The following is a 27274-nucleotide window of genomic DNA, read 5'->3' on the forward strand; positions in this document are numbered from 1 at the left end:
TTCGACGCTTCGGCCGTCAGAAGAGACGGCGTCAGAACTGATTAATAATGTATTTAAACCGGAAAAATTCGAGATTTCAATGACCTATAGGATAGACTCCACGATCCTCTATGCACTCGGGCAAAATCTACACCTACTCATTGGCTACTGACTCGAGACACCTGTTAACTGGGATGCTTGTGATTCGATACTTCTTTCGCTGATGTTTTTTTTTTTTTTTTTTTTTTTTTTTCATTGGCCCCGAGTCCTTCAGATAAACTCTGGCCCAGTCACTGGAGCGGCGAAAAGCCAAAACGTATTTGGATCCAAGAGTAACGCGAAATGTGATAACGATTTTTTTTCAGGTGTCTACAGCGAAAAAATTCCGAGAGTATCTGAAAGTTAAACCACTGTAGCATCGTCTTGTGTTTCGTGATTGGGTGAGGTTCTCTCAGTAGTAGAGACCGGAAAAATTCGCGGATTCATTTCGTGATAGGCTGAAATTCAAACATGTGTATAATTCTGATGGTTCTGCTATTGGCTCGCGGTTTAACTGGAGCTAACTGGGCCAATGAGAGACTATCGACCAACGAAGCGTCGAATCACAAGCTACCCAGTGGAGACGCCTCACAATTTAGTACCCAATGAACACGCGTGTTTACTTGAGAAATGCAGAGGACAATGGAGGCTATCCTAGAGGTCATTGAATCTGAGAATTTTTCCGGTCTCTACTCAGAAGCATGTCTACATTCACGACACCAATCTCAGTAATTAATTGCGGAAGCAAACACGTCACATCCTGAGTGGCTCTCTCGCAGACGGCAGCCAATCAGAAGGAAGAAACCACTGGTACTGGTATAACTAGTTGCAGTCTAATAGGCGTTCAGATTTTTTTTTCTCTCGCGATAAATGCCTGGCCCTACTTGCGTGTGTTTATTCTCTGCGCGCGCAGCGCATTCATTCAACTCCTGTCACCCGGCTGCAGTGGGGTTGAACTGATCCTCACATGTACGAGCCTACCTCGTACTCTCAGCGTGCTGGGGGCTCGCATATCTCATTCCTCGAACCCTTCGCACGAGAAGTTTTCGCGCCCTTCCATCTCCGCCCCTAGGCGCGGGGGGTTGAGCTATGGCGGGCTGGCACGGTTCCAACAGACTTCCATACCTTCCGCGCCCAGTTCCTGGTGTGCTTCCTCAAGTGCATCGAAGCTCGGCTCCGAGAACGACGATAATTCTCGCAACTCGCTCAGGCCGGAGTTCCGAGACACAGAAATAAGGGTTTATATGATGAATATGCTACACCTGTACCCTTACCCAGGGGCATGCATATTTCGCGAAAAGATTCCGAGACCAGATGAAAGTCAAAAAAAATGCAGCACCGTCTGTGTTCCGTGATTGGGCGAGTTTCTATCAGGTGCATGTCGATTGTCACAGCACCAATCACATTAAGCCAGTGAGGAATCAAACGCGTCCTGACTGGCTCGGTGAAACAAGGCGACGACTTCTCTCGCAGACGGCCGCCAATCACAAGGAAGAAACCGCTGGTGCGGGTATACCTTGTTGAAGTCTAGTAAACGTTCAGGTTTTTTTTTCTCGTGAAAAATGCATTGCCCTACCCTTACCTTATTCCTAATGCACGATAGGGCAAGGCCAGTCCCTTATTTTTAGGGAACGGATTTCCTCGAACCTGTAACTTTAATGGTAATTTTTAATTAAATCGTTTTTTTTTGCATTGGCCAAGGATCGAACCAAGGACGGAAATATACCGAGTCAATCATTACTTTAATAAGCGATTTTTTGATTATTTAAAAAAATGTTTCTCGAATTTCTAAGTTAATTATTACATATTTCCAAGATGGCGGCCAAGACGACCGACAAAATGGTGGATGCCACGACCTTTGACTGAATGGTGATACTGCATTCTAGGGGGTGAAATTTAAGCTAATGTGTCGGTATCATGCTTTAGCACGCGAAGACCAGATGGCGACATCTACCAGACGAAAACAAGATGGCAGACCCAGGATGGCTGCCAAGAAGTCGTACTGGCTGACGCAATACCTGCCTTGGCATTAGTGGTGGGAGGTCAGTCTGCCGGTGGCTTAAGTGTAGGAAGTATCCATCGCCATTTTTAATCGTATGACCTCACCGGGTTCAAACCCTTTACTCCATATTGTACATTTTTAAATAAAATCTAATTAAATTAATTTTTTATGAATTTTAATATTTGTTTCCATTTTTTTGTACAAACTAAGCAATATCAAGATGGCGGGCGTGACATCACTATTAAAATTGGTGGGAGGTACAATAATACAGGATGGCGGTTGTGATGTAAGCAAGATTTTTATTTAAATTTTAATTAAGATTTTTAATTTGTTATTGATAAATTACATGTCTACTACAGCCGGGAATAGAAACGACTGAAATTAATTAAGAAAATAAATATTTGAAGTAAACAATTTGTTTATAAATTTTAAGGATTTTTTTTCGGAATGTTTTGGTCTAAAATTAAAGAATTTCAAGTCAATGCTCCCCTCCAGAGGCTTGTTGGAGGGTTTCGATGGGGAATTTATGTATCTATTGAGAAATATTGTTCTTTCAAAGGCAAAAATCTTTTGAGGCATTTTTAATTTCTAATTGTCGGATTTTTGAGGCATAAGTCCGGAAATGTTTCCCTCAAAACGGGTATTTCTCTTTCGAAATAGGGAAATTTTCAGGAATTTTGAGAACGTTTATGTTAGTTTTGAAAACAATTGAGGGATTTTTGACACCAAAATGTCAGCCGAGACGTCACAATCCAACATGGCGGTCGGTTCCAAGCATCACACTCCTACTCCTGCGCCAGCTCCGGCTGTTATATACTACTAGCACTTTAGACCACATCTCATTTTAACGTGATGAACGCTTACAAGCGAATTTCATCGGTGGAATTCCCACACACTCTGTACAACATACACACACATGCATACATACGAGTGTACTTGGTAATCCGAGACATTCGAGCGGGCAGCGTGCAGCGGAAATGCCAAGCACTGCATAGGACGCATGCGAGTTTCCAACAGCAGTTCCGTTTTAAACTGTTGTAGCCGGCGAGATATCGCAGCCCGTGTGGGAGATGACGTCACCGGTCTAGTCGCCCAGTCGACATCCCACCCGCACAGAGCCGCACACAGCGGTCAGTTGTCATTGTGCCGTGGAGCGATTGTGCTTAGCGGAGCTCAGACCGACAGTTGAAAGAGGGAGGAGGTGGGGTTTGGATATGGGAGTGTTGTCCATTCTACCCCCCTTTCCCCTCCCCCAAACACTAACAATCACATAATTATTTCACCAACACTACACAGGCTACCTACCTGTAGAGAGTACATTATAACGACGAATCTCCTCTTAAAGTCCGTAACAAGTAGAGACCGGAAAAATTCGCGGATTCAATGACCTCTAGGATAGCCTCCATTATCAACTGCACTTCTCAAGTAAACACGCGTGTTCATTGGGTAATAAATTGTGAGGCGTCTCCACTGGGTAGCTTGTGATTCAACGCTTCTTTGGTCTATAGTCTCTCATTGGCCCAGAGAGTTCCAGTTAAACTGCGGACCAATAGCAGAACCAGCAGAAATATACACAAGTTTGAATTTCAGGCTATCACGAAATGAATCCTCGAATTTTTCCGGTCTCTAAACATAAGTTATGTAACATCCTATGCATGAGGGAGGAGGAAAAAAACCGACAAACTACAAAATAATTATTGGAATTGACAATTTTTTTTCCACAACCTCTACCGATATTATTGTAAAACACACTACAATACTAAGACAAAAAATTATTATAATATGAAGTAACTTGACTTCTGGGTTGTAGCCGCGTCCTTGGCGAATAATTCACCGACGACGTTTCGGTTGACATTGCAGTCGCCATCATCAGGGAGCAGTTACCTACTAATAATTCACCGACGTTTTGGTCGACATTGCAGCAGTAGGTAACTGCTCCCTGATTAATGGCGACTGCAATGTCGACCGAAATGTTAGTGAATTATTCGCCAAGGACGCGGCTACAACCCAGAATCCAAGCTACTTCAGACAATGGCCGTGAAAGCCTGCGAACATTATTATTACTAAAATATATTTATGCAGGTAGTTAAATAACAGATCACGTGACTATTCCGTGGCTCTTGGGTTGGGACCACGTACATTTAAATGATGAGCCCGACGTTTCGACGCGCCTTGCTGTAGCCATCCTCAAGGAAACAGTCACTCTGGCGACGAAAGCCTACGTTCTAGAACGAATAACGCAGTCACGACTTTCAGTCTTCTAAAAGAATAGCCCAAGGCATTTACTCACTTTACGTGCTTTAATAGATACAAGACACTGCTTGGTGGATAAAAATAGCATCAAAATCTACGACGTAATCAAATGAATGTTCACAATTTTAAATTTTTACTATGTTAAAAAAAAAACAATTTAAAAAAATTCCTTTCAGCACAGCCTTATGTAAATTTCGAAGTACCAATATCTCCTGGAAAATGATCGGAAACTTCTATAAACTCCTGGAACATTTTAAACACTTGATGTACATGACATCCATGATAGCCATAATAAAAAAAAAATCTACTAAACATTTTGTCATTTTCCATGCAGCAAAAATATTTTGACTGTTTTTAACTTAATGCATCCAGCATTCAATGTCTTTAACAAATTTCACATTATGCCTACTAATGTAGTTATGCAATTATTTTTTACCTCCTAACAGTATTTTTTCATCTATTTCAGAAGAATGTTGTAGATAATAATTTAAGGTTTTAGTATAAATCAGAACGGGTTTAACAGTGTATATGGTACGTAAATTATTATTTTTTTTTTTTTTTAAATTCTCCCCTTTTATTTTTTCAACCCCCTGCAACAATGGTTCATTTCATCAAACAATTGTTTCAGCAAAAGTTTTAGATACAAATTATAAGATTTAAAAACTATTTGAACGGATTTGATAGTGTACCTACTAAGGGAGTAATTATTTTTTTAAATTCCTTATTTTTTCAACCCCTTGCAGCAATGGTTCGTCTAATCAAAAATTGTTTCAGACAAAAGTTTTAGATAAAAATTGTAAGATTAACAAACAATTCATACAAACTCGATATTGTGCCTGCGAAGAGAGTTGTGATTTATGTTGTCCTCCAACCCTTTTGTTTTCAACCCCCTGCAGTTATGGTTGGTCTTATCAAGCATTTATTCAGACAAAATATTTCGGTATATTACTCCTACGTGTTATATAATACGTTCTAACGGATGTAATATTCTCCATATTATGGTGGTTACAGCATTTTTCTGTTTTTCAAAAATACTTTCCTATTTCTACCCCTTTGGTAGAATGTTGCCCATTAACGAACTCGACTGAGATTTTCCACTACTAGGTTTAATGTACAAGTTTGGAAGTGATTTATGAAGAATTGAGACAGTTATCGTGTCTACAAAAATTTATATATATAAAAACTTTTGAGTTGACTATGGTTTTTGGGTCTATGGACCATGAAACGAAGAACTATATGAACATATTCCGAAAGTCACGCCATGGTATATGAATTATTTCTTTGTAATCTACCTAAAACTGTGCAGGTGTAAACGTGAACTGCATCCCGAATGGAAGAAAATGTTTTTATCGAGTACAATCAATATTTTAATAATTACAACAACGCATCGTTTAACATTTTCCACGGGCTGAGTTTCGCTTGTTGCAAGCTGTTCATGGAAAAAACGAGTGGGACACATGTTCACCCTCCTCCCCACCCTTTACCCGAATTGTGTCTGGAAACGAATATTACGACGTGTTGGAGCTGATATCAGTGCTGGCAGGAGCTTAGATGTGATTATTCGCGGCGAACACTACGGCAAGCGGGGGGGGGGGGGGGGACGAGGAACTCACGGGAATAATTTGTTTGCGAGCAAACATCTCCCCCCCTCCTTCCTACCTCACTCACACACTCACACAAACACGTGCCGAATGCGCCCGACGGCAGAACGAGATTCAGTTATAACGGATTCTGTCAGTCTGGATTTCGCGGATGGTGAGGAAGAGGGGAAGTTCCTCCATCTCTCACTCACCCCCTCCCTCCTGACTTTCTTCCCCTGCTCCGAAGAATAAAGTCACAAATCAGGCAGAACGTGCCAGCTGACAAAGTAATGCAAAGTGGGATTTAATTTCCCCGTCAGCTGCGAGTGAACGGGCACCCGTTCACAATAAAACAATGAAACTTCCGGACGTAGGTGTTACTTTCTTCCGGAACTATATATATATATATAAATTCTTAATAATTATGAAGAGATCTCTGAATACTGTTAAAAATTTTCTCCTTAATTTTTACGGAAAACGCTGGTCACAAATTGTACAAGGATCTTTATACATTTACGGATATCATCGTTACATTACGGGTGCTATGTTAACATACTTTGAACATGAATTCTTGGTATATTAGCAAAACTTTAAAAACTTGATCAGACACCTACAGAAACACTCTTATTTCTTCTATTTGTGTTTTGACCCCATAACAGAAGTCAGAAGACGAAATACAGTGTAGTTTGTTTTTACGAAGATCAATTTATCTGAAATTACGAAGAACTCTTCACTTATTTAAGGAAAATTCTTCGTCGAATATCTGCTGCAATTTCACTTCGAGAGGAAAAGAAATACGTGACTAATTTTTCACAAAACTTTACACGACCACGGCAACAACCTTGAAAAGAATACATGCCGTGATGGTCTCACCAAGCCTGCTAATTACTGCGAGCTTCCGAGTACAGTTGGGCTTCCCAGAACAGCTTTGCGTTATTTACTTCGTGTTGTTTGATGTCACCTCGATAAGATCTGCCGTTTGATGATTGCTGATTGCTGATTGAGACGGCGCGGCGGTGTCATGTAGCGTGCAGGGGCACGCCTGGCGCGCATGCAACCCGCACAGCTACCCTGCACTCCCCTGTGCGTGGCAGCCTACCCATCAAGGCGCAATGTCGTCATGAACACGATCGGACTATTAAGGCCCTTGCTCACCTGGGCACACATGCGTTCTGCAGTGTTTCAAGAGGAAAAAAAAACCACCTGATTTAAAAACTACTCAAGAATCGGAATGTTTACGAAAGTCATCTAAGAATAAGCTGAGTACTGATAAGTAGTTCTGTATTCATAGTTCGTTTTAAACAGTATTTTTGGAACAGCAAAAATTGGTAAAATGCGTGTTTTCATAAATATTTTTTTAGACATGACAAACCAAGTACAGATTCTTGAAAGCACTCAAGGGACTTAAATTATAGCTTTATCATAATTTCTTTGCCACATAATGTTGTGTTTACCGTGACGTACATTCAGGTCTCCACAATGAAAATATTTAGCCGATTAAAACTAAACCCATCGAATTCGGTCAAGTCGTTCCGACTCCATTAATGTTTTTATATCCTCGCCATTCATGCACAATGCGACTTTTCTTATCCTCATAAGCAATCGTCGTCGGACAGCGGCCGAAGATAGATCTTTTCACGAAAACCTCGCGTTAGTAGCCACGACTGCTATCTACACGTATATATATATATATATATATATATATATATATATATATGTATGTGTGTGTGTGTTTGTGTGTGTGTGTGTGTGTGAGTGAAATTTTACAAAAGATTCCTTTGGAAACCAGTTGCCAAGAAATATTTTGTATTGCCACAAGAGAAAATAATGTAAATTTTTACAACACATTGCTGTGGTTATTTCTGCAAAGCTATTATGAAACACGTTGTTGGTAAAATACCGAAATTTCTTATTGTACATACAAAAACTAACGCATGAATTAAAAAACTTAATAAATATTTGTACAAGCATAAATTTTTTAAACCATGGAACCTATAATATAATATTTTAACATATTTATTTATTTCGTTTCATTTCGCTTTTTAATGTGCGTTGTAAATTCTTGAAAGCTATTCAGGAAACGGTTTACAAATAACTTTAACTAATGTAGGTACTGAGATAACACAAAGCATAAATTCCCGGCATAACTGCGATATTTTTTTTTGTAGCGATACAGGGGCTTTCATGCGACTGTACAACCCCTATCATGCTTCAATCACAATAGCGCGACGGTAAGATTTCTAACCAATCACGTTCGACGCTTTTATGACATCAATGCGGAAAAAAAAATTGTGGACGTGACAGACTTCCCGATCAGAAACTTTTTATATTTCCATCTCGTCGCGGACATGAGTTTACTGGAACACGTGTCGGAATTTTGTTTTCGAAAGATGGTTAAACTGGTAAACTGGTGAACTGGTATTCATTTTATTATTTTGTTTTCGAAAGATTGTTAAACTGGTGAACTGGTAACTCTTTTTATTATTTTTAATTTTTCGTTTAGTAAATTTATTTGAAATTCATTCAAAGTGACTTTTAATAATTAAATAATAAAATTTGAATCAAACAATCATTGATGGTTGTCGTACGTTTTGGTGCGCATGTAACAGCAAGAGGACATTTTGTATTCGCTCGTTTTTTTTTTATGTGTGTGACGCGATGGTAGAAACCGCATGTTCACAATTACGCGATAAAAAATTAATTTTTTCTGTCGCGTCGCGCCGTCGCGTTATTGTGACTCCAGCACCAGTGTGCCTTCCCCCCCCCCCCCCCTTCAAAACGTTAAAAAAAACGAACGCAGAAATTTTTTTCTGGCTTTGTTTGTTTGTTTGTTTTTTTTCTCTCCCCCGGGCGCCGGGAAGAGGTCAGCGCCCCGTGGGCGCCAGGCGTCGCGACGCCGGCCCTTGGAGGGTGGAGGGGGAGGGGGTGTCGTCCACCTGGACCAGCGAACCCCCGAGCGCAAGGACGACTCGTCACGAACATCGCAACATCGGTAGCTTCCTGTCTCAAAACGGCTGTTCAGCTTTCTGACCGCCTTACCTGTAAGTAAATACAGTACGTACATTATTTCAATGTATATTTCCGAATGCTATGCGAATAATTTCAATCCACGAAGAATCGGCGAATTTTTAAGTATATTTCATGAAACGCGCGCATAAATAACTAGCAGGAACATAAACTGAGTAAATTTTTTGTTTACTCGTGTCACTTGTCAAAACACGAATACTGAACACAGTTTGACAGGAAGATAGAAGGTAAGCTGTTCCCGACACCTGCAATTTCAACCGCGCGAGAAGTCGCGTTGACAAAATCAGTGTGTTGGTGTCAATAGAAATGTTAAGTTTTTTTTTTTTTTTTACTATTTTTCAAAACTACATTTGCCGCCCCACCCCATTATCCTTTTTTCCCCCCCGAAAAATGTCCTGTATCCACCACTGCACAGATCTGGAATCAGACAAATGTTGCCGCGTGCATCCAGGCGACACGTGGTGGCATGCGAAGGGGGGTGGGGAGGGGGAGCGCCCGCAGTACCGCGCCGGTACCGCGGCAGTACCGCGGGAGTATCGGAATTCGATGCTCGAGGAGGAGGAAGCCAGTCGCCCCACATCTCGGCCAAGGAAGAATGTTCTCCTCAAGAGATGACGGCAGGTTGCTTCGCGATGATTAAACACCCTCTCTCTTTCACCTCGTACCCACTTCTCTTTCCCTCTTTCTCTTTCAACTACCTTCTTCTCTTACTTTCTTTCTCTCTCATTCACCCCACCCCTTCTCTTTCTCTCGCTTTTCCCCCACCCCTTCTAGCTCTCTTTCTTTCTCTCATTCACTACATCCCTTTATCTTTCTCTTTATCTCTCTATTTCACCCCAAACCCTTCTCTTTCTATTTTTCACTCCACCCATCTCTTTCTCTTTCCCTCTCTCTCTAACACCCCAATTCCTACTGTTTCTCTTTCTCTCTCTCTTTCTCCGTCTCTTTCACCCCACCTCCTTCTATTTTTTTCTCTATCTTCCTCTCAAGCCAACTTGAGCCGGTAAAATCTGTGCTAAACGCCCAGTTAGAAATATTCCCCCTGTAAAATGACTGGAAAGTGGCGGTAAAAAAATAATAATCCAGATTCCTCATTGGAATTTCTACATATTTTCGTAGGATCACCATGAAAGTTGGCACATCGAAGTTTTTTTTATGCTATCCATTTCGCTATAACTCGCCACTAGATGTCACTGCAGTGAATTAACTTCTACACTGTTCCACCGATTGCCTTAAAAAAAAATAGGTTACTGTAATTTTTACTGTACTTAATCCTCAATAACAACGAATAGTGTTTGTGGCAAATGTAAATAACAGAATATTATCAAAATTACTAATATTTCATTTTTTCCAAAATTTTCTAAAACACTTAATAGATTCTATATTACATACAAACCATAAATTTTAGATCTATCTAGACAGGTAAACAAATAAACACGGGCAGGATACCGTTCTGCTGGTTCACTGTAATTTCTAGCAATGCATTTCAATCGCGTGACAACGAAGCGAAAAAAAAATTTTCGAGCCCAGTTTCTGGCAACCGCTGTTCAGTTCCGGCCCTTGCTCCCTCGAACCCTCGTCTCAAACCCGCATAATCCAGCCGAGACTGAGCCGACTCTGTTATTATCTCCCCCTTCCTCCTTTCCACAGTTCTGTCCCAGACCACCTCTTCGCCGTGCAAATCTTCCACCGGCAGGAAACTGATAATGTTCCGCCATTCCAGCCCGCACGTCGAGGTGCAGACTGAACTGAAAAGCTGCTGCACCAAATTTTTCGCCTGTTGCCGAACGTTTCATTCGTTACGAATCGTCCACATGGAAGCACTGTATAGAAAAAAAAATATTGGTTGTCTGTAAAGTCTAGTTACGGACGATTGTTTAACGTGACAATGTCATAACAAAACATTGATGAAATGATTGCATACTTTTATGAATAAAATTGAATCATTTTTATTTTAATAATAAAATAATAAATACTTGAAATTATACTAGTAATCAGATTTTTAAAATGCAAGAATAATGAACCTTTATTGCAAGAAACTGTTGTTGTAATAAGCAATGAAAACCACATTAACTTTTTACTTCACTTTATAAACAGTCGAGTGGAAGAGAGATAGTTGCGGCGCAAGCGTACAATGAGCGTAACGGGACACAGCATAACGGAACAATGTGCGTAACGGGACACTTTTTCGTGCGTGCAGCCGGCGTTCATCCTTGTAACAACGCTATATTTGGATGTTAAAAAAACCTAATGTTTTACACTGACTCAATGGATAAAATTCTCCTTCAAACTCTTCGAGAAAACACCCAGACACGTGACTGGTGTTGAAATTGCTATCTTGAAATTGATCCGGTTTAAGGCCTGACCATCCATACGGTATTTTATTTTTTTGTAAATGGAAGACAAATATTCATGAAAAAATTACAGATATTTGTAAATTTATACATTTACTTTAAAACAACTGCAGCACTACAAAATAGTGGTCGCAGTAATACTGGGTTCGGATTCTTACCCGGGAATTTATGCTGTTTGTGGTCCCAATACCTCCAATAGTTAAAGGTATTTGTAAACTGTTCCCTGAATACCTTTCCAGTATTAATTACGCACATTAATAAGAATAATAAAACAAAATAATGTCCAATTATTAAATATTCGATATTATATAAATTGTTTAAAAAATTATGCTTGAATGAAACAATTAAACTATACAATTATGCGCCAATTTACGTAAGCAATACACAGTATTATCTAGAAAATACTCAGTATTATCTAATTATTCAGGTATACAGAAATAACCATAGCCATGTGATGTAAGAAGTTACAAAATCTTTATTGCAGTAATACAAAATATTTCTTGGCAAATGGTTTCCAAAGGAATTTTTTGTAATAGGACAGAATAGTTTTTTTTCTTCAGTAACGCGGACATTAATAACCAATGATAGAATTTAACACACACACACACATACATATATAAATATATGTATAATTTTTGCGGGGCCGCGACTTGCGTTGGAAATGAAAATTGGCACTTCAATAATTCACTTGAGCGGTAAAACTAAACATAATGACGCAATGGAGGTTCACAATCGTAACACATACATGACGACGAAAAACTGGGTAAGGAGTCTTAAGAGTTTCCTGTCTCCCTACTTTGTTCGTTATTTCCTCTCTCTGCCATCGAGCGCCACACTCCTGATAGTTGCTCTTTTCCACTCAATCTGATGAGTCGTCTCCTACTGTAAAGAAGTTTCACTTCAAAAACATTCGCACCAACATTGAAAGTAGGTACATAAAAGGTTGGTGGAAAAGACATCATGTATAAACTTTTGGGTAATTCAGAAAAAGCTAGCGTGCTTCAACTAAAAATAAAAAATAAAACTGTTTACACTCAACATGGTTCAGTTTTTCTACTGATAACATATCTTGCTTCAGCAATCAATAAAATTTTATTTTTAGTTTAAAACCACATTCTTTATGGAAAAGAAAATAATTCACGTTATTTTAAAATACAAACCCAATATTAAATCAACGATAATATTAAAGTTAAAAATATTTATTGCGATTATATATTTCAATATATTTGTTTTATTATGATATTTTTATTTCCGGTTACATTAATTTTGCTTATAAAACAAGGAGTCTAACTTCGTAACTAAGAAAGTAGTTGCGCTATCTCATATTTCAACAAATCTTTTTTGTTACAACAAACAATTTGCTGTGGCAAGAAGAGCTACTTTATAATGAAAGTAATATGAACAATTAATGATCCTTTCTGAACTTTTACGACGTGCATTTACATTTAAAATCCTAAATGTGCATTTCACTTCATCCTCTATATCTGATGGAACGTAAAATGCGTTCATGGGATGAAAGAAAAAAATAAAACCAAAATGTTAAACATGTGCCAAGGTTGATAATCAACGTCAGCTTATGGAAATCATGTGCATTCATTATTTCTAAAAGTCCATTCATTGGCCGATATGAGAGAGACTTTAGAACCATTTGGACAAACTGCGTGGCAAAACTACATGATTCTAAATGAATCTGAACTATATGTAAAATTGAATTGATTCTTTTCAAAGACATTAGTCCTTGGTGTGCTAAAGAATGATGTTATTTTATGAGTTACACGGGTATGCTTACTGAACAGATATCACAGAATGCATAAATTGAAAATAACGTGCTATTGAAAACAGATCAAGGCTTTTTCGGAGTTCAAGCATGAAACTTAGTTCAAACGCGGAGTTTCCTCAGGAAACTAGGCACGTAATTTTTTTAATTGAACTATTTAATTATTTTTAATAATGATGCAATTAGTATATATTTATTGGAATTAGGTTATTTGTAATTATTTATGAGGAATCAGAAAAAAAAAGTTATACTGCTCTGTTAATTAAAAAAATAATTTCTCGATATTTATTTCAAATTTGATCTGTCCAATGATTCATTTAACGGCCGCGATATTTTTCAACGTGCAAAGGTAACAGAATCATTATTCATTTAATCGTTTGACTTGTATGGATGGGCAGCTTCTCTGCCCCGAAGCTACGGATGATCCAATGGTTTGAGGATTACTGCCGCCGCAGCTACCGTCGTCCTTTTAATCCGACCAGAAATCTGGTAACACGCGACCCGCGAAATGACGGGAAAGAAAAAAACTCCCTCCTACTTATTTTTCCCCCCAATTCCTTCTTTCCTTCATGATCTGCCCGTCACGTGAGCCGGCGTATCCTCCGAACGGGAAGGAATTATCATCCGTCTGAAATGAAGCATATTATGCAGCCCTCCAACCAGCTGGCTTCGATATTTCATCCCCTCCCTCACTCACCCCCCCCCCCTCCATCAACGTCGGGGTCCATCCCTGGATGCCGTATCCCCGCCCGCTTTCCATTTCCCCCGACCCACTCCATTCCCAACCCCTCGAGGTTCCCAAACGAGCCCGGAGATGCTGTGGACCACAACTCCCGTTCTTGCAACTGCCGCGAGGTGCAGATGCACTGCAGAAAACACATTCACCGCTGCACGATGCACGTCTTCCTAAAATAAAAAAAAATAAAAAAAACCGTTTTTGAACACAGCCTTCAGGCGTAGGTAGATCTAGAAGTACCTTTTATTCTATACTGGAAACTTCTACAAAAACGTCTGGACCATTTCAAGAACTTAAAGTACATGACACCCTGTATTTTTTTTTCTTCGAATATTCCAAAATTTGTCGATAAAACATTTTCTCATGTTCCATGAAGAGAAAACGTTACGAGTGGTTTTTTTTTTTTTTTTTTTTTTTTAACCCAGTGAATCCAGCGCTGAATAGCATGTAACGAATTTAATATAATGCCTACTAAAGTAGTTCTTAACCTTTTTGAAATCATATGTAGAGCCAAGTTCTCGAACTAACTTCCTGTTTCCAATCCTTTTATCGACTGTGTCTCTCCCAATCCTTTGACTCATGTCACGTGCAATGATGCCACACTAATTCAAGGGGTTGGAGGAGTCAGACGTGACGAAGAATCGGAATAGAAGTTCAAGGTAACAAGCCTGACGACTGACGTGAAATTTAGAGTTCAAAGGTGTTTGCAGGCTTTCACGGCCATTGTCTGAGGTACCTCGGTAGGTAAACTGCTCCCTGATGATGGCGACTGCCATGTCGACCGAAACGTCGGTGAATTTATCAAAAAGGACGCGGCTACAACCCAGAAGCCAAGCTACTCAGTAGGTAACTGCTCCCTGATTATGGCGACTGCCATTTCGACCGAAACGTCGGTGAATTATTTGCCAAGGACACGGCTACAACCCAGAAGCCATGCTACTCAGTAGGTAACTGCTCTCTGATGATGGCGACTGCCATTTCGACCGAAACGTCGGTGAATTTATCACCAAGGACGCGGCTACAACCCAGAAGCCAAGCTACTCAGTAGGTAACTGTTTCCTGATGATGGCGACTGCCATGTCGACCGAAACGTTGGTGAATTATTCGCCAAAGACACGGCTACAACCCAGAAGCCAAGCTACTTTAGAGTTCAAGGGGTTAATGTTTTCGGACTGCCAAACACGGGGACCGCTCCGCTGGGTGGACCTCGCCGACGCGACGTGAGCGTCACAGTCGAGGTCTTCCCGCCACTCGCCGACGTGACGTGAGCGTCACAGTCGAGGTCTTCCCGCCACTCGCCGACGTGACGTTAGCGTCACAGTCGAGGTCTTCCCGCCACTCGCCGACGTGACGTGAGCGTCACAGTCGAGGTCTTCCCGCCACTCGCCGACGTGACGTGAGCGTCACAGTCGAGGTCTTCCCGCCACTCGCCGACGTGACGTGAGCGTCACAGTCGAGGTCTTCCCGCCACTCGCCGACGTGACGTGAGCGTCACAGTCGAGGTCTTCCCGCCACTCGCCGACGTGACGTGAGCGTCACAGTCGAGGTCTTCCCGCCACTCGCCGACGTGACGTTAGCGTCACAGTCGAGGTCTTCCCGCCACTCGCCGACGTGACGTGAGCGTCACAGTCGAGGTCTTCCCGCCACTCGCCGACGTGACGTGAGCGTCACAGTCTAAGTCTTCCCGCCACTCGCCGACGTGACGTGAGCGTCACAGTCGAGGTCTTCCCGCCACTCGCCGACGTGACGTTAGCGTCACAGTCGAGGTCTTCCCGCCACTCGCCGACGCGACGTGAGTGTCACAGTCGAGGTCTTCCCGCCACTCGCCGACGCGACGTGAGCGTCACAGTCGAGGTCTTCCCGCCACTCGCCGACGCGACGTGAGCGTCACAGTCGAGGTCTTCCCGCCACTCGCCGACGTGACGTGAGCGTCACAGTCTAAGTCTTCCCGCCACTCGCCGACGTGACGTTAGCGTCACAGTCGAGGTCTTCCCGCCACTCGCCGACGCGACGTCAGCGTCACAGTCTAAGTCTTCCCGCCACTCGCCGACGCGACGTTAGCGTCACAGTCAGGGTCTTCCCGCCACTCGCCGACGCGACGTGAGCGTCACAGTCGAGGTCTTCCCGCCACTCGCCGACGTGACGTTAGCGTCACAGTCCAGGTCTTCCCGCCACTCGCCGACGTGACGTGAGCGTCACAGTCGAGGTCTTCCCGCCACTCGCCGACGTGACGTGAGCGTCACCGTCTAAGTCTTCCCGCCACTCGCCGACGTGACGTGAGCGTCACAGTCGAGGTCTTCCCGCCACTCGCCGACGTGACGTTAGCGTCACAGTCGAGGTCTTCCCGCCACTCGCCGACGTGACGTAAGCGTCACAGTCTAAGTCTTCCCGCCACTCGCCGACGTGACGTGAGCGTCACAGTCGAGGTCTTCCCGCCACTCGCCGACGCGACGTGAGCGTCACAGTCGAGGTCTTCCCACCACTCGCCGACGTGACGTGAGCGTCACAGTCTAAGTCTTCCCGCCACTTGCCGACGCGACGTGAGCGTCACAGTCTAAGTCTTCCCGCCACTCGCCGACGCGACGTGAGCGTCACAGTCTAAGTCTTCCCGCCACTCGCCGACGTGACGTGAGCATCACAGTCGAGGTCTTCCCGCCACTCGCCGACGCGACGTGAGCGTCACAGTGGATATCTTCCCACCACTCGCCGACGTGACGTGAGCGTCACAGTCGAGGTCTTCCCGCCACTCGCCGACGTGACGTTAGCGTCACAGTCCAGGTCTTCCCGCCACTCGCCGACGTGACGTGAGCGTCACAGTCGAGGTCTTCCCGCCACTCGCCGACGTGACGTGAGCGTCACAGTCTAAGTCTTCCCGCCACTCGCCGACGTAACGTGAGCGTCACAGTCGAGGTCTTCCCGCCACTCGCCGACGCGACGTGAGCGTCACAGTCGAGGTCTTCCCGCCACTCGCCGACGTGACGTGAGCGTCACAGTCTAAGTCTTCCCGCTACTCGCCGACGTGACGTTAGCGTCACAGTGAGGTCTTCCCGCCACTCGCCGACGTGACGTGAGCGTCACAGTCGAGGTATTCCCGCCACTCGCCGACGTGACGTGACCGTCACCGTCTAAGTCTTCCCGCCACTCGCCGACGTGACGTGAGCGTCACAGTCGAGGTCTTCCCGCCACTCGCCGACGTGACGTTAGCGTCACAGTCGAGGTCTTCCCGCCACTCGCCGACGTGACGTGAGCGTCACAGTCTAAGTCTTCCCGCCACTCGCCGACGCGACGTGAGCGTCACAGTCGAGGTCTTCCCGCCACTCGCCGACGCGACGTGAGCGTCACAGTCGAGGTCTTCCCACCACTCGCCGACGTGACGTGAGCGTCACAGTCGAGGTCTTCCCGCCTCTCGCCGACGTGACGTGAGCGTCACAGTCTAAGTCTTCCCGCCACTCGCCGACTTGACGTGAGCGTCACAGTCGAGGTCTTCCCGCCACTCGCCGACGCGACGTGAGCTTGACAGTCGAAGTCTTCCCGCCACTCGCCGACGGGACGTGAGCGTCACAGTCGAGGTCTTCCCGCCACTCGCCGACGTGACGTGAGCTTGACAGTCGAAGTCTTCCCGCCACTCGCCGACGTGACGTGAGCGTCACAGTCTAAGTCTTCCCGCCACTCGCCGACGTGACGTGAGCGTCACAGTCAAGGTCTTCCCGCCACTCGCCGACGTGACGTGAGCGTCAATGTCGAGGTCTTCCCGCCACTCGCCGACGTGACGTGAGCGTCACAGTCTAAGTCTTCCCGCCACTCGCCGACGTGACGTGAGCGTCACAGTCGAGGTCTTCCCGCCACTCGCCGACGTGACGTGAGCGTCACAGTCTAAGTCTTCCCGCCACTCGCCGACGTGACGTGAGCGTCACAGTCGAGGTCTTCCCGCCACTCGCCGACGTGACGTGAGCGTCACAGTCTAAGTCTTCCCGCCACTCGCCGACGTGACGTGAGCGTCACAGTCGAGGTCTTCCCGCCACTCGCCGACGTGACGTGAGCGTCACAGTCGAGGTCTTCCCGCCACTCGCCGACGTGACGTGAGCGTCACAGTCTAAGTCTTCCCGCCACTCGCCGACGTGACGTGAGCGTCACAGTCGAGGTCTTCCCGCCACTCGCCGACGTGACGTGAGCGTCACAGTCGAGGTCTTCCCGCCACTCGCCGACGTGACGTGAGCGTCACAGTCTAAGTCTTCCCGCCACTCGCCGACGTGACGTGAGCGTCACAGTCGAGGTCTTCCCGCCACTCGCCGACGCGACGTGAGCTTGACAGTCGAAGTCTTCCCGCCACTCGCCGACGTGACGTGAGCGTCACAGTCGAGGTCTTCCCGCCACTCGCCGACGTGACGTGAGCGTCACAGTCTAAGTCTTCCCGCCACTCGCCGACGTGACGTGAGCGTCACAGTCGAGGTCTTCCCGCCACTCGCCGACGTGACGTGAGCGTCACAATCGAGGTCTTCCCGCCACTCGCCGACGTGACGTGAGCGTCACAGTCTAAGTCTTCCCGCCACTCGCCGACGTGACGTGAGCGTCACAGTCGAGGTCTTCCCGCCACTCGCCGACGCGACGTGAGCTTGACAGTCGAAGTCTTCCCGCCACTCGCCGACGGGACGTGAGCGTCACAGTCGAGGTCTTCCCGCCACTCGCCGACGCGACGTGAGCTTGACAGTCGAAGTCTTCCCGCCACTCGCCGACGTGACGTGAGCGTCACAGTCTAAGTCTTCCCGCCACTCGCCGACGTGACGTGAGCGTCACAGTCAAGGTCTTCCCGCCACTCGCCGACGTGACGTGAGCGTCACAGTCGAGGTCTTCCCGCCACTCGCCGACGTGACGTGAGCGTCACAGTCTAAGTCTTCCCGCCACTCGCCGACGTGACGTGAGCGTCACAGTCGAGGTCTTCCCGCCACTCGCCGACGTGACGTGAGCGTCACAGTCTAAGTCTTCCCGCCATTTGCCGACGTGACGTGAGCGTCACAGTCGAGGTCTTCCCGCCACTCGCCGACGTGACGTGAGCGTCACAGTCTAAGTCTTCCCGCCACTCGCCGACGTGACGTGAGCGTCACAGTCGAGGTCTTCCCGCCACTCGCCGACGTGACGTGAGCGTCACAGTCGAGGTCTTCCCGCCACTCGCCGACGTGACGTGAGCGTCACAGTCTAAGTCTTCCCGCCACTCGCCGACGTGACGTGAGCGTCACAGTCGAGGTCTTCCCGCCACTCGCCGACGTGACGTGAGCGTCACAGTCGAGGTCTTCCCGCCACTCGCCGACGTGACGTGAGCGTCACAGTCTAAGTCTTCCCGCCACTCGCCGACGTGACGTGAGCGTCACAGTCGAGGTCTTCCCGCCACTCGCCGACGCGACGTGAGCTTGACAGTCGAAGTCTTCCCGCCACTCGCCGACGTGACGTGAGCGTCACAGTCGAGGTCTTCCCGCCACTCGCCGACGTGACGTGAGCGTCACAGTCTAAGTCTTCCCGCCACTCGCCGACGTGACGTGAGCGTCACAGTCGAGGTCTTCCCGCCACTCGCCGACGTGACGTGTGCGTCACAGTCTGTCTTCCCGCTACTCGCCGACGTGACGTTAGCGTCACAGTGAGGTCTTCCCGCCACTCGCCGACGTGACGTGAGCGTCACAGTCGAGGTCTTCCCGCCACTCGCCGACGTGACGTGAGCGTCACAGTCTAAGTCTTCCCGCCACTCGCCGACGTGACGTGAGCGTCACAGTCGAGGTCTTCCCGCCACTCGCCGACGCGACGTGAGCTTGACAGTCGAAGTCTTCCCGCCACTCGCCGACGGGACGTGAGCGTCACAGTCGAGGTCTTCCCGCCACTCGCCGACGCACGTCGCGTCACTCGCCGCCACTCGCCGACGTGACGTGAGCGTCACAGTCGAGGTCTTCCCGCCACTCGCCGACGTGACGTGAGCGTCACAGTCTAAGTCTTCCCGCTACTCGCCGACGTGACGTTAGCGTCACAGTGAGGTCTTCCCGCCACTCGCCGACGTGACGTGAGCGTCACAGTCGAGGTCTTCCCGCCACTCGCCGACGTGACGTGAGCGTCACAGTCTAAGTCTTCCCGCCACTCGCCGACGTGACGTGAGCGTCACAGTCGAGGTCTTCCCGCCACTCGCCGACGTGACGTGAGCGTCACAGTCTAAGTCTTCCCGCCACTCGCCGACGTGACGTGAGCGTCACAGTCGAGGTCTTCCCGCCACTCGTCGACGCGACGTGAGCTTGACAGTCGAAGTCTTCCCGCCACTCGCCGACGTGACGTGAGCGTCACAGTCGAGGTCTTCCCGCCACTCGCCGACGCGACGTGAGCTTGACAGTCGAAGTCTTCCCGCCACTCGCCGACGGTACGTGAGCGTCACAGTCGAGGTCTTCCCGCCACTCGCCGACGTTTCGTGAGCGTCACAGTCGAGGTCTTCCCGCCATTCGCCGACGCGACGTGAGCTTGACAGTCGAAGTCTTTCCGCCACTCGCCGACGGGACGTGAGCGTCACAGTCGAGGTCTTCCCGCCACTCGCCGACGCGACGTGAGCTTGACAGTCGAAGTCTTTCCGCCACTAGCCGACGGGACGTGAGCGTCACAGTCGAGGTCTTCCCGCCACTCGCCGACGCGACGTGAGCTTGACAGTCGAAGTCTTTCCGCCACTAGCCGACGGGACGTGAGCGTCACAGTCGAGGTCTTCCCGCCACTCGCCGACGTGACGTGAGCGTCACAGTCGAGGTCTTCCCGCCACTCGCCGACGCGACGTGAGCTTGACAGTCGAAGTCTTTCCGCCACTCGCCGACGGGACGTGAGCGTCACAGTCGAGGTCTTCCCGCCACTCGCCGACGTGACGTGAGCGTCACAGTCGAGGTCTTCCCGCCACTCGCCGACGTGACGTGAGCGTCACAGTCGAGGTCTTCCCGCCACTCGCCGACGCGACGTGAGCTTGACAGTCGAAGTCTTTCCGCCACTCGCCGACGGGACGTGAGCGTCACAGTCGAGGTCTTCCCGCCACTCGCCGACGTGACGTGAGCGTCACAGTCGAGGTCTTCCCGCCACTCGCCGACGTGACGTGAGCGTCACAGTCGAGGTCTTCCCGCCACTCGCCGACGCAACGTGAGCTTGACAGTCGAAGTCTTTCCGCCACTCGCCGACGGGACGTGAGCGTCACAGTCGAGGTCTTCCCGCCACTCGCCGACGCGACGTGAGCGTCACAGTCGAAGTCTTCCCGCCACTCGCCGACGCGACGTGAGCTTGACAGTCGAAGTCTTTCCGCCACTCGCCGACGGGACGTGAGCGTCACAGTCGAGGTCTTCCCGCCACTCGCCGACGCGACGTGAGCTTGACAGTCGAAGTCTTCCCGCCACTCGCCGACGCCAGTCGTCTCCGAGCTGACGCACTGCAGATGTGACTGTCGCGTGGATACCGCGCTGTGGGGAGCGAGGAGCGGCGCTCGCGAAATGTAATTAACGACGTCAACATCTCGTCTAACGCCATCCTGGAAAGGAAAAGGACCTCGAGAAGGATGTATGTAGCAGGAGGAGAGGGGAGGAGAAACTATGAAGGGTTGGTGGCATTTCCCTCCGATATAATTCCCCCTCCCCTGGCCAACCAAAACCACCCCCTTACATCCCGAGAATTCACGTCGCCGACCAAGAGTTATTAGTCGCAGAAAACGTAATTAAATCTCTGCGCATGTTTCCCCTCCTCATCCCCCCCTTTTTTTCTCCTTCCCCTGCACAGCCTAATGGAATAAGGGCTATGTCGCATACCCGGTTATTTGAGTCGCTGTTGAACTACATTCAAAGATGGCGCTACGACCTTAAAACCCTATACTCACTTTTTTTTAATTATGACCATAATAAACATCGACAAAAAGCCAAATAACAGTAGCTACACTGGCCACTCTACAATATGCTGTGACTATTCATCCCACCAGATAGGTAGCGATTACAACAAAAACAAATTTTGTACTGGCCACTATCAGTATATATACATAATACTATTTGTTTTTTTAGCATGTACCTATATGAATCCGCGAATCTTCTAAGCATCAATTCATAGTTTTAAAAATGCACAGCAAAAGTCCGATAAAAACGGAGTGGTTGAGAAATCAACTCGCTCCACTTCAGCAATGTTCAGCTACAGGAAAGATGCATAACCTTAGAGCATAGGCAACACGCCATATGTGAAGCAAAACACCAATCGCTAAGTCACGAAATACATCGGGAGTTAACCTATTTATTGGATGAATGGACAAAGCCATAATTCTTACAAAGTTGACACAGTGAGTGGAAGAATGAAGTATACATTAATTATTTTATTGGTTTTGTTTAATGTAGCCTACATAACATTCTTTATGTTCGCTAATATTAAAAAAATATATAGATTAAAATTTTCTCACTATCCATGCAGCGATTATAAATTTAATGTTTTTAACAAAATGCATCCAGCATTGAATGTCTTAAAAAATTTCATATTATGCCAACTAAGGTAGTTACGGAATTTATTTTACCTTCAAACACTATTTTTCTTCCCTTGCACGAATACGTAGTCGTATAAAAAATTTTTTGGACTAATTTGTAAGGTGGTTATAAATAAATTTAAAAAAAAATCAAACAAAGGAAATTATATATTTTTTTGTTTCAACACCTGGTTTTATGGCAATAGTTCGTTTCATCAAAAATTGTTTCAGCTAATGTTTTTAGATAAATTTGAAGACTTTTACAATAAATTACAATGGATTTTATAGCCTATATATTATAAAAAGTAGTGAAATTTACACCCTGGTTATTTCCACGCCTTGAGGTAGTGATTTGTTAAATAAATTTTTTTTAAATTCGATAGAGTATATTGTAGGGAAGTTTTATTTATTGCCTTATTTCAACTCCAGGTGCTTTTTTTAACCCCTTTCAGTAATGGTTTCTATGCCTTCTAAGGGAATTAAAAATTAATTTTTGTATTTTAACCCCTCTATACACCTCTTGCAGCAATGGTAGGTTGCATAAAAATTATTTCAGATAAACGTTTAGATAATAGTTCATTTTGCAAAACAATTGAAACGGATTTTATATTGTGCCTACTAACACAACACAACAGTTGAAACGAGACAAAAACACGACAAAACGGAAAGACGAAACAAACACAATAGTTATCCAAACCAGAAGAGAACGAAAAAAAAACCCACAAATGATGACAGCACAAAAATAAGGAACCAAGAAAAATCAGCACAACAGTTGAAACGAGACAAAAAACACGACAAAACGAAAAGATGAAACAAACACAATAGTTTTCCAAAACATAAACAAGCGACGTTTCGGGAACTGCTATCTGCTCCCGTCCTCAGGCAGAGACGCACATGGTACGAAAACACAGGTGCGACTCATAGTCCATTTTTCTTTGTTTTTCTTTGTTTGTTGACCATATTCCTGTTATGGAATATTATGTGGTGTTTATATCCTGTTGACAATATCAATTTTTTGGTTAATTTGTTGTTGTTTTTTTTGTCTTTTGGGTATTTTTTAGTTTTCCTTTACAGAAAAAGTGCTTAGCAATGGCGTATGTCCAAAAGCTTACATCAAGTCATAAATATACCGATCAATAAAATATTCACGTTTCCAGTACTTAAGTACCAAAATATCCAGACGCGCTAGCCCGCCACTAGAATTTGCTGCCTGAATCGTAAAGTAACTAGCCACCATGAACCGCAGATGGCATCACGAAACAAACGGAAAATTAAAAATATTAGAAACGGCTCCGATAAATGTGAACAAGACTTCTTTCAATAAATCCTAAACCCCGGGTTCAGACATAATTTTTCGACAAGGAATTTTATTTAAATATACTGTCAATTTTGTTAAAATACACTATACAGTTATTACTATAAATATTCCGCACACGTTAAAAGTTATACTTCTATGGCCTTACCAAAATACTAACATGAAACATTTTAAAACATATTATAGCAACTATGAACTTATATATTTATATATACGATTTTTTTCTTAAACGACTGAAATAGCCTTACTGACCTAATACAACATTATTATTATATTATTATGGTATATAAATAAGTAAAAAAAAATCTCCAGTGACGAGATTTGAACCACGTTCCTGGAGGTTATCAAGCCTGCGCTCTACCGCTTTTTTAATTTTTTTTATATGTTTTCCTGGCTTGTGATTTTCATCACCAACTAGCCCACCATCCCCAGGGTTATTTACTTATTATTTCTTATAGTTCGAGTGTTTTAGTGTGACAGTTGTATTGACTTTGACAAATCGGTGACACATTTAAACATTTACAAATTAACACCCATGCCTTACCCGGGACTCGAACCCAGAACCCCTCGCACCGTAAGCCAGTGCGCACCCGACTACGCGAGTAACAGGCGATTTGCCTAAAGTAATTTCGCCTAAAGGCGTTTTGCCTAACGTCGAATTGCCTAACGGCTATTTGCCTAAAGGCGATATGCCTAAAGGCGATTTGCCTAACGGCGTTTTCCCTAACGGAGTTCTGCCTGACGGCGATTTGCCTAACGGCGTTTTGCCTATTGGCGAATTGCCTAACGGCGTTTTGTCTAATGGCGAATTGCCTAACGGCGTTTTGCCTAACTACGATTTGGCCAACGGCGTTTTGCCTAACGGCGAATTGCCTAACGGCGTTTTCCCTAACAGCGTTATGCCTAACGGAGTTTTTACTAACGGCGTTTAGCCTAACGGCGTTTTGCTAAACGCCTTTAGGCAAAACGACACATGCCCGACTACGCTACGGAGGTCGGCTCCACTGAGCCACCGAACCCGTTGACACATTGCAAGGAGAATGCGTATTATAATCATTGTAATGCCAGTTTTCACATGTATTTTAAAACTTGAAATTACTTTTTACTGTGACTATTTTAGTTTACTGTATAATATTCCGGGGTTGTTTCACCAACATAAAAATCTCATTTGGCAAACCAATACGTTTGGTATGTACCTTAATGTTTACGCAAGTGAATATATACGGGTTTATGTTGCTACACGTGAGTCCGCCATATTGGTTACACATTTTCGTTCATTGACGTCCGTTCCATTTTCACAAAACTACTCCTAACAAATGCCGCGTACGAGAGCTCAGATGATTAGGTACACATCAAAAATCGACATGAGGAGAGAGATAGAAATTTTAGGGGAACATTTTTTTGACGTGACGTCTAATAAATCGATGAACGCCGGCTGCACGCACGAAAACGTGTCCCGTTACGCACATTGTTCCGTTACGCTGTGTCCCATTATGCTCATTGTTCCGATACGCTGTGTCCCGTTACGCTGTCGGCGAGTGCAGTAATAATAGTTTATGTTAAAATAGACTAAAAAATTATGGTGATTCATATAATTGATGATAGATATTTGAATACAGTTTACGTATTTATATGAAAACTTGTTCATAATTATATTTAAACTTTATAGCTAAACGCCAGTTTTTAAAATTAATTACAAGTCATCTACACGTGAACTGTTTCGTTGACTGTTTATAAAGTGAAGTGAAAAGTCAATGTGGTTTTCATTGCTTATTACAACAATAATTTCGGCAATAAAGGTTAATTATTCTTGCATTTTAAAAATCTGATTACTAGTATAATTTAAAGTATTTATTCTTTTATTATTAAAATAAAAATGATTCAATTTTATTCATAAAAGTATGTAATCATTTCATCAATGTTTTGTTATGACGTTGTCACGTTAAACTATCGTCCGTAAACCGACTTTACAGACAATCAATTTTTTATTTAACGGTGTGTTATGGAGTGACATTGCAATAATATTTAAATAGTTAACAGACATGTATTTCATCATCTTGTGACATATTGTTTTCACCTTATATTACGATATTTGAAGAACTCGAGGTTTATGTTTTTTTCATAAGGTAGGTACTGCATTGATAAAAAAAAATTCACTGTGAGAAAATAATTTGTTGTTGTTAGTATCGTAAGTTTTAAACAATCGCAGTGTTAATACTGAACGTATATTTTTGCCAACTGTACGGCCGGCGAGATAACGGTAAAAAAAAAATCATTGTCGCACAAAAATCACGAAGCTATTCTCTGTTGTGTATTGGTTTTTCGAATGCAAGACAATTCATATTGTATTCGGACGAGTGCGGGACCGAATATGCTCCTCTTTCTTTTCAACCCCTTTATTCCACCCCCCCCCCCCCCCCTGCGCGGGCCCACACGAGAGAACATATCGATCAGCAATGGGGCTGCGAACCCCTCTTCCACCCCCCTACTTTTCTTTCTGCCCCGACGGACGGACTGACGGACGGACTGACGGACGGACTGACGACAGACGGACTGACGGACGGACTGACTGACGGACGGACTGATGGACGGACGGACAGACGAACTGACGGAGAGACGGACGGACAGACGGACGGACGGACTGACGGACGGACTGACGACAGACGGACTGACGGACGGACTGACTGACGGACGGACTGATGGACGGACGGACAGACGAACTGACGGAGAGACGGACGGACAGACGGACGGACGGACTGACGGACGGACTGACGACAGACGGACTGACGGACGGACTGACTGACGGACGGACTGATGGACGGACGGACAGACGGAAGGACGGCGCTGTTGCGATTGTTGTGGACTGCGCGGCACCGTCTCTGCGCAGCTTAAACAACCCCCCATCTTCCCCCTCTGCAGCAAGCTCAATTCCACAACCTTCCCCGTGGGGTAAAAGGACGCCAAGAAGGGGGGGGGGGGAGAGTGGAAGTGAATCGATCATAAGACGCTCAGGGCGACCACTTCCCCTCACCCCGCGCCACCCTCGGGGCCTTGTCCCCCGACTCTGCCATCTCGTTACCCAGGGGTGGACATTCCCTTGTAGCTCGCCGACAAATAGCCCCCCCCCCTCCCCTCATGATCACAGGCTCCCTCGCGCTGGATCAGTAGTGGCCACGTATTTTTCACGAAAATGTTTCGAGACTCGCAGAGAGAGCAGCATTCGTCTGTGCTTCGTGATTGATTCCTCGCGAGTAAACAAGACGAAAATACGTTTACAAATGTTTCCCTAAAGTGATAATGAAGGATTTTTTTACCATTAAAAAAAAACATTTTAGAAATTTGTGTTCAAATATCGAAAAATAATTGCAGCTATGCAACAAATCGAAATAAGGGGGTTATGATTTATTTTAAATTCTAACCCTCTTTTCTTTTTTTTTTTTAACTCATTGCAGTAATGATTTGTCTAAACAAAAAATGTTTCAGACAAAATTTTTAAATAAAAATTATACCATTTACAAAACAATTTTTAAACGGATTTTATGGCGTGCCTACGTAGGGAGTTATGATTTTTTTTGTCCTCCAACCCTTGTTGTTTCCACTCCTTGCAGTTATGGTTGGTCGTATCAAAAATGTACTTAGACAAAAGTGTATGGTATCACCCCTACAAATTACAATACGTTAAAACGGATGTGATATTTGTAATATTATAAGAGTTACGGCA

At 45.2% G+C, this 27274-nt stretch overlaps 1 protein-coding gene across 1 annotated transcript in view; it reads right to left on the bottom strand.

The window, feature by feature from the left end:
• The window catches only part of LOC134538584 (actin nucleation-promoting factor WAS-like), a 71415-nt gene extending 44791 nt beyond the window's left edge, over positions 1–26624 (bottom strand). The window contains exon 1 of the mRNA XM_063380009.1: positions 26585–26624. Within this exon, the coding sequence (XP_063236079.1) occupies positions 26585–26624 (40 nt within the window). The remainder of the gene's footprint in view (positions 1–26584) is intronic.
• Positions 26625–27274: the final 650 nt, after the last annotated feature.

This window comes from Bacillus rossius, chromosome 13, assembly GCF_032445375.1.
Source record: "Bacillus rossius redtenbacheri isolate Brsri chromosome 13, Brsri_v3, whole genome shotgun sequence".
Classification (NCBI taxonomy): Eukaryota; Metazoa; Arthropoda; class Insecta; order Phasmatodea; family Bacillidae; genus Bacillus; species Bacillus rossius.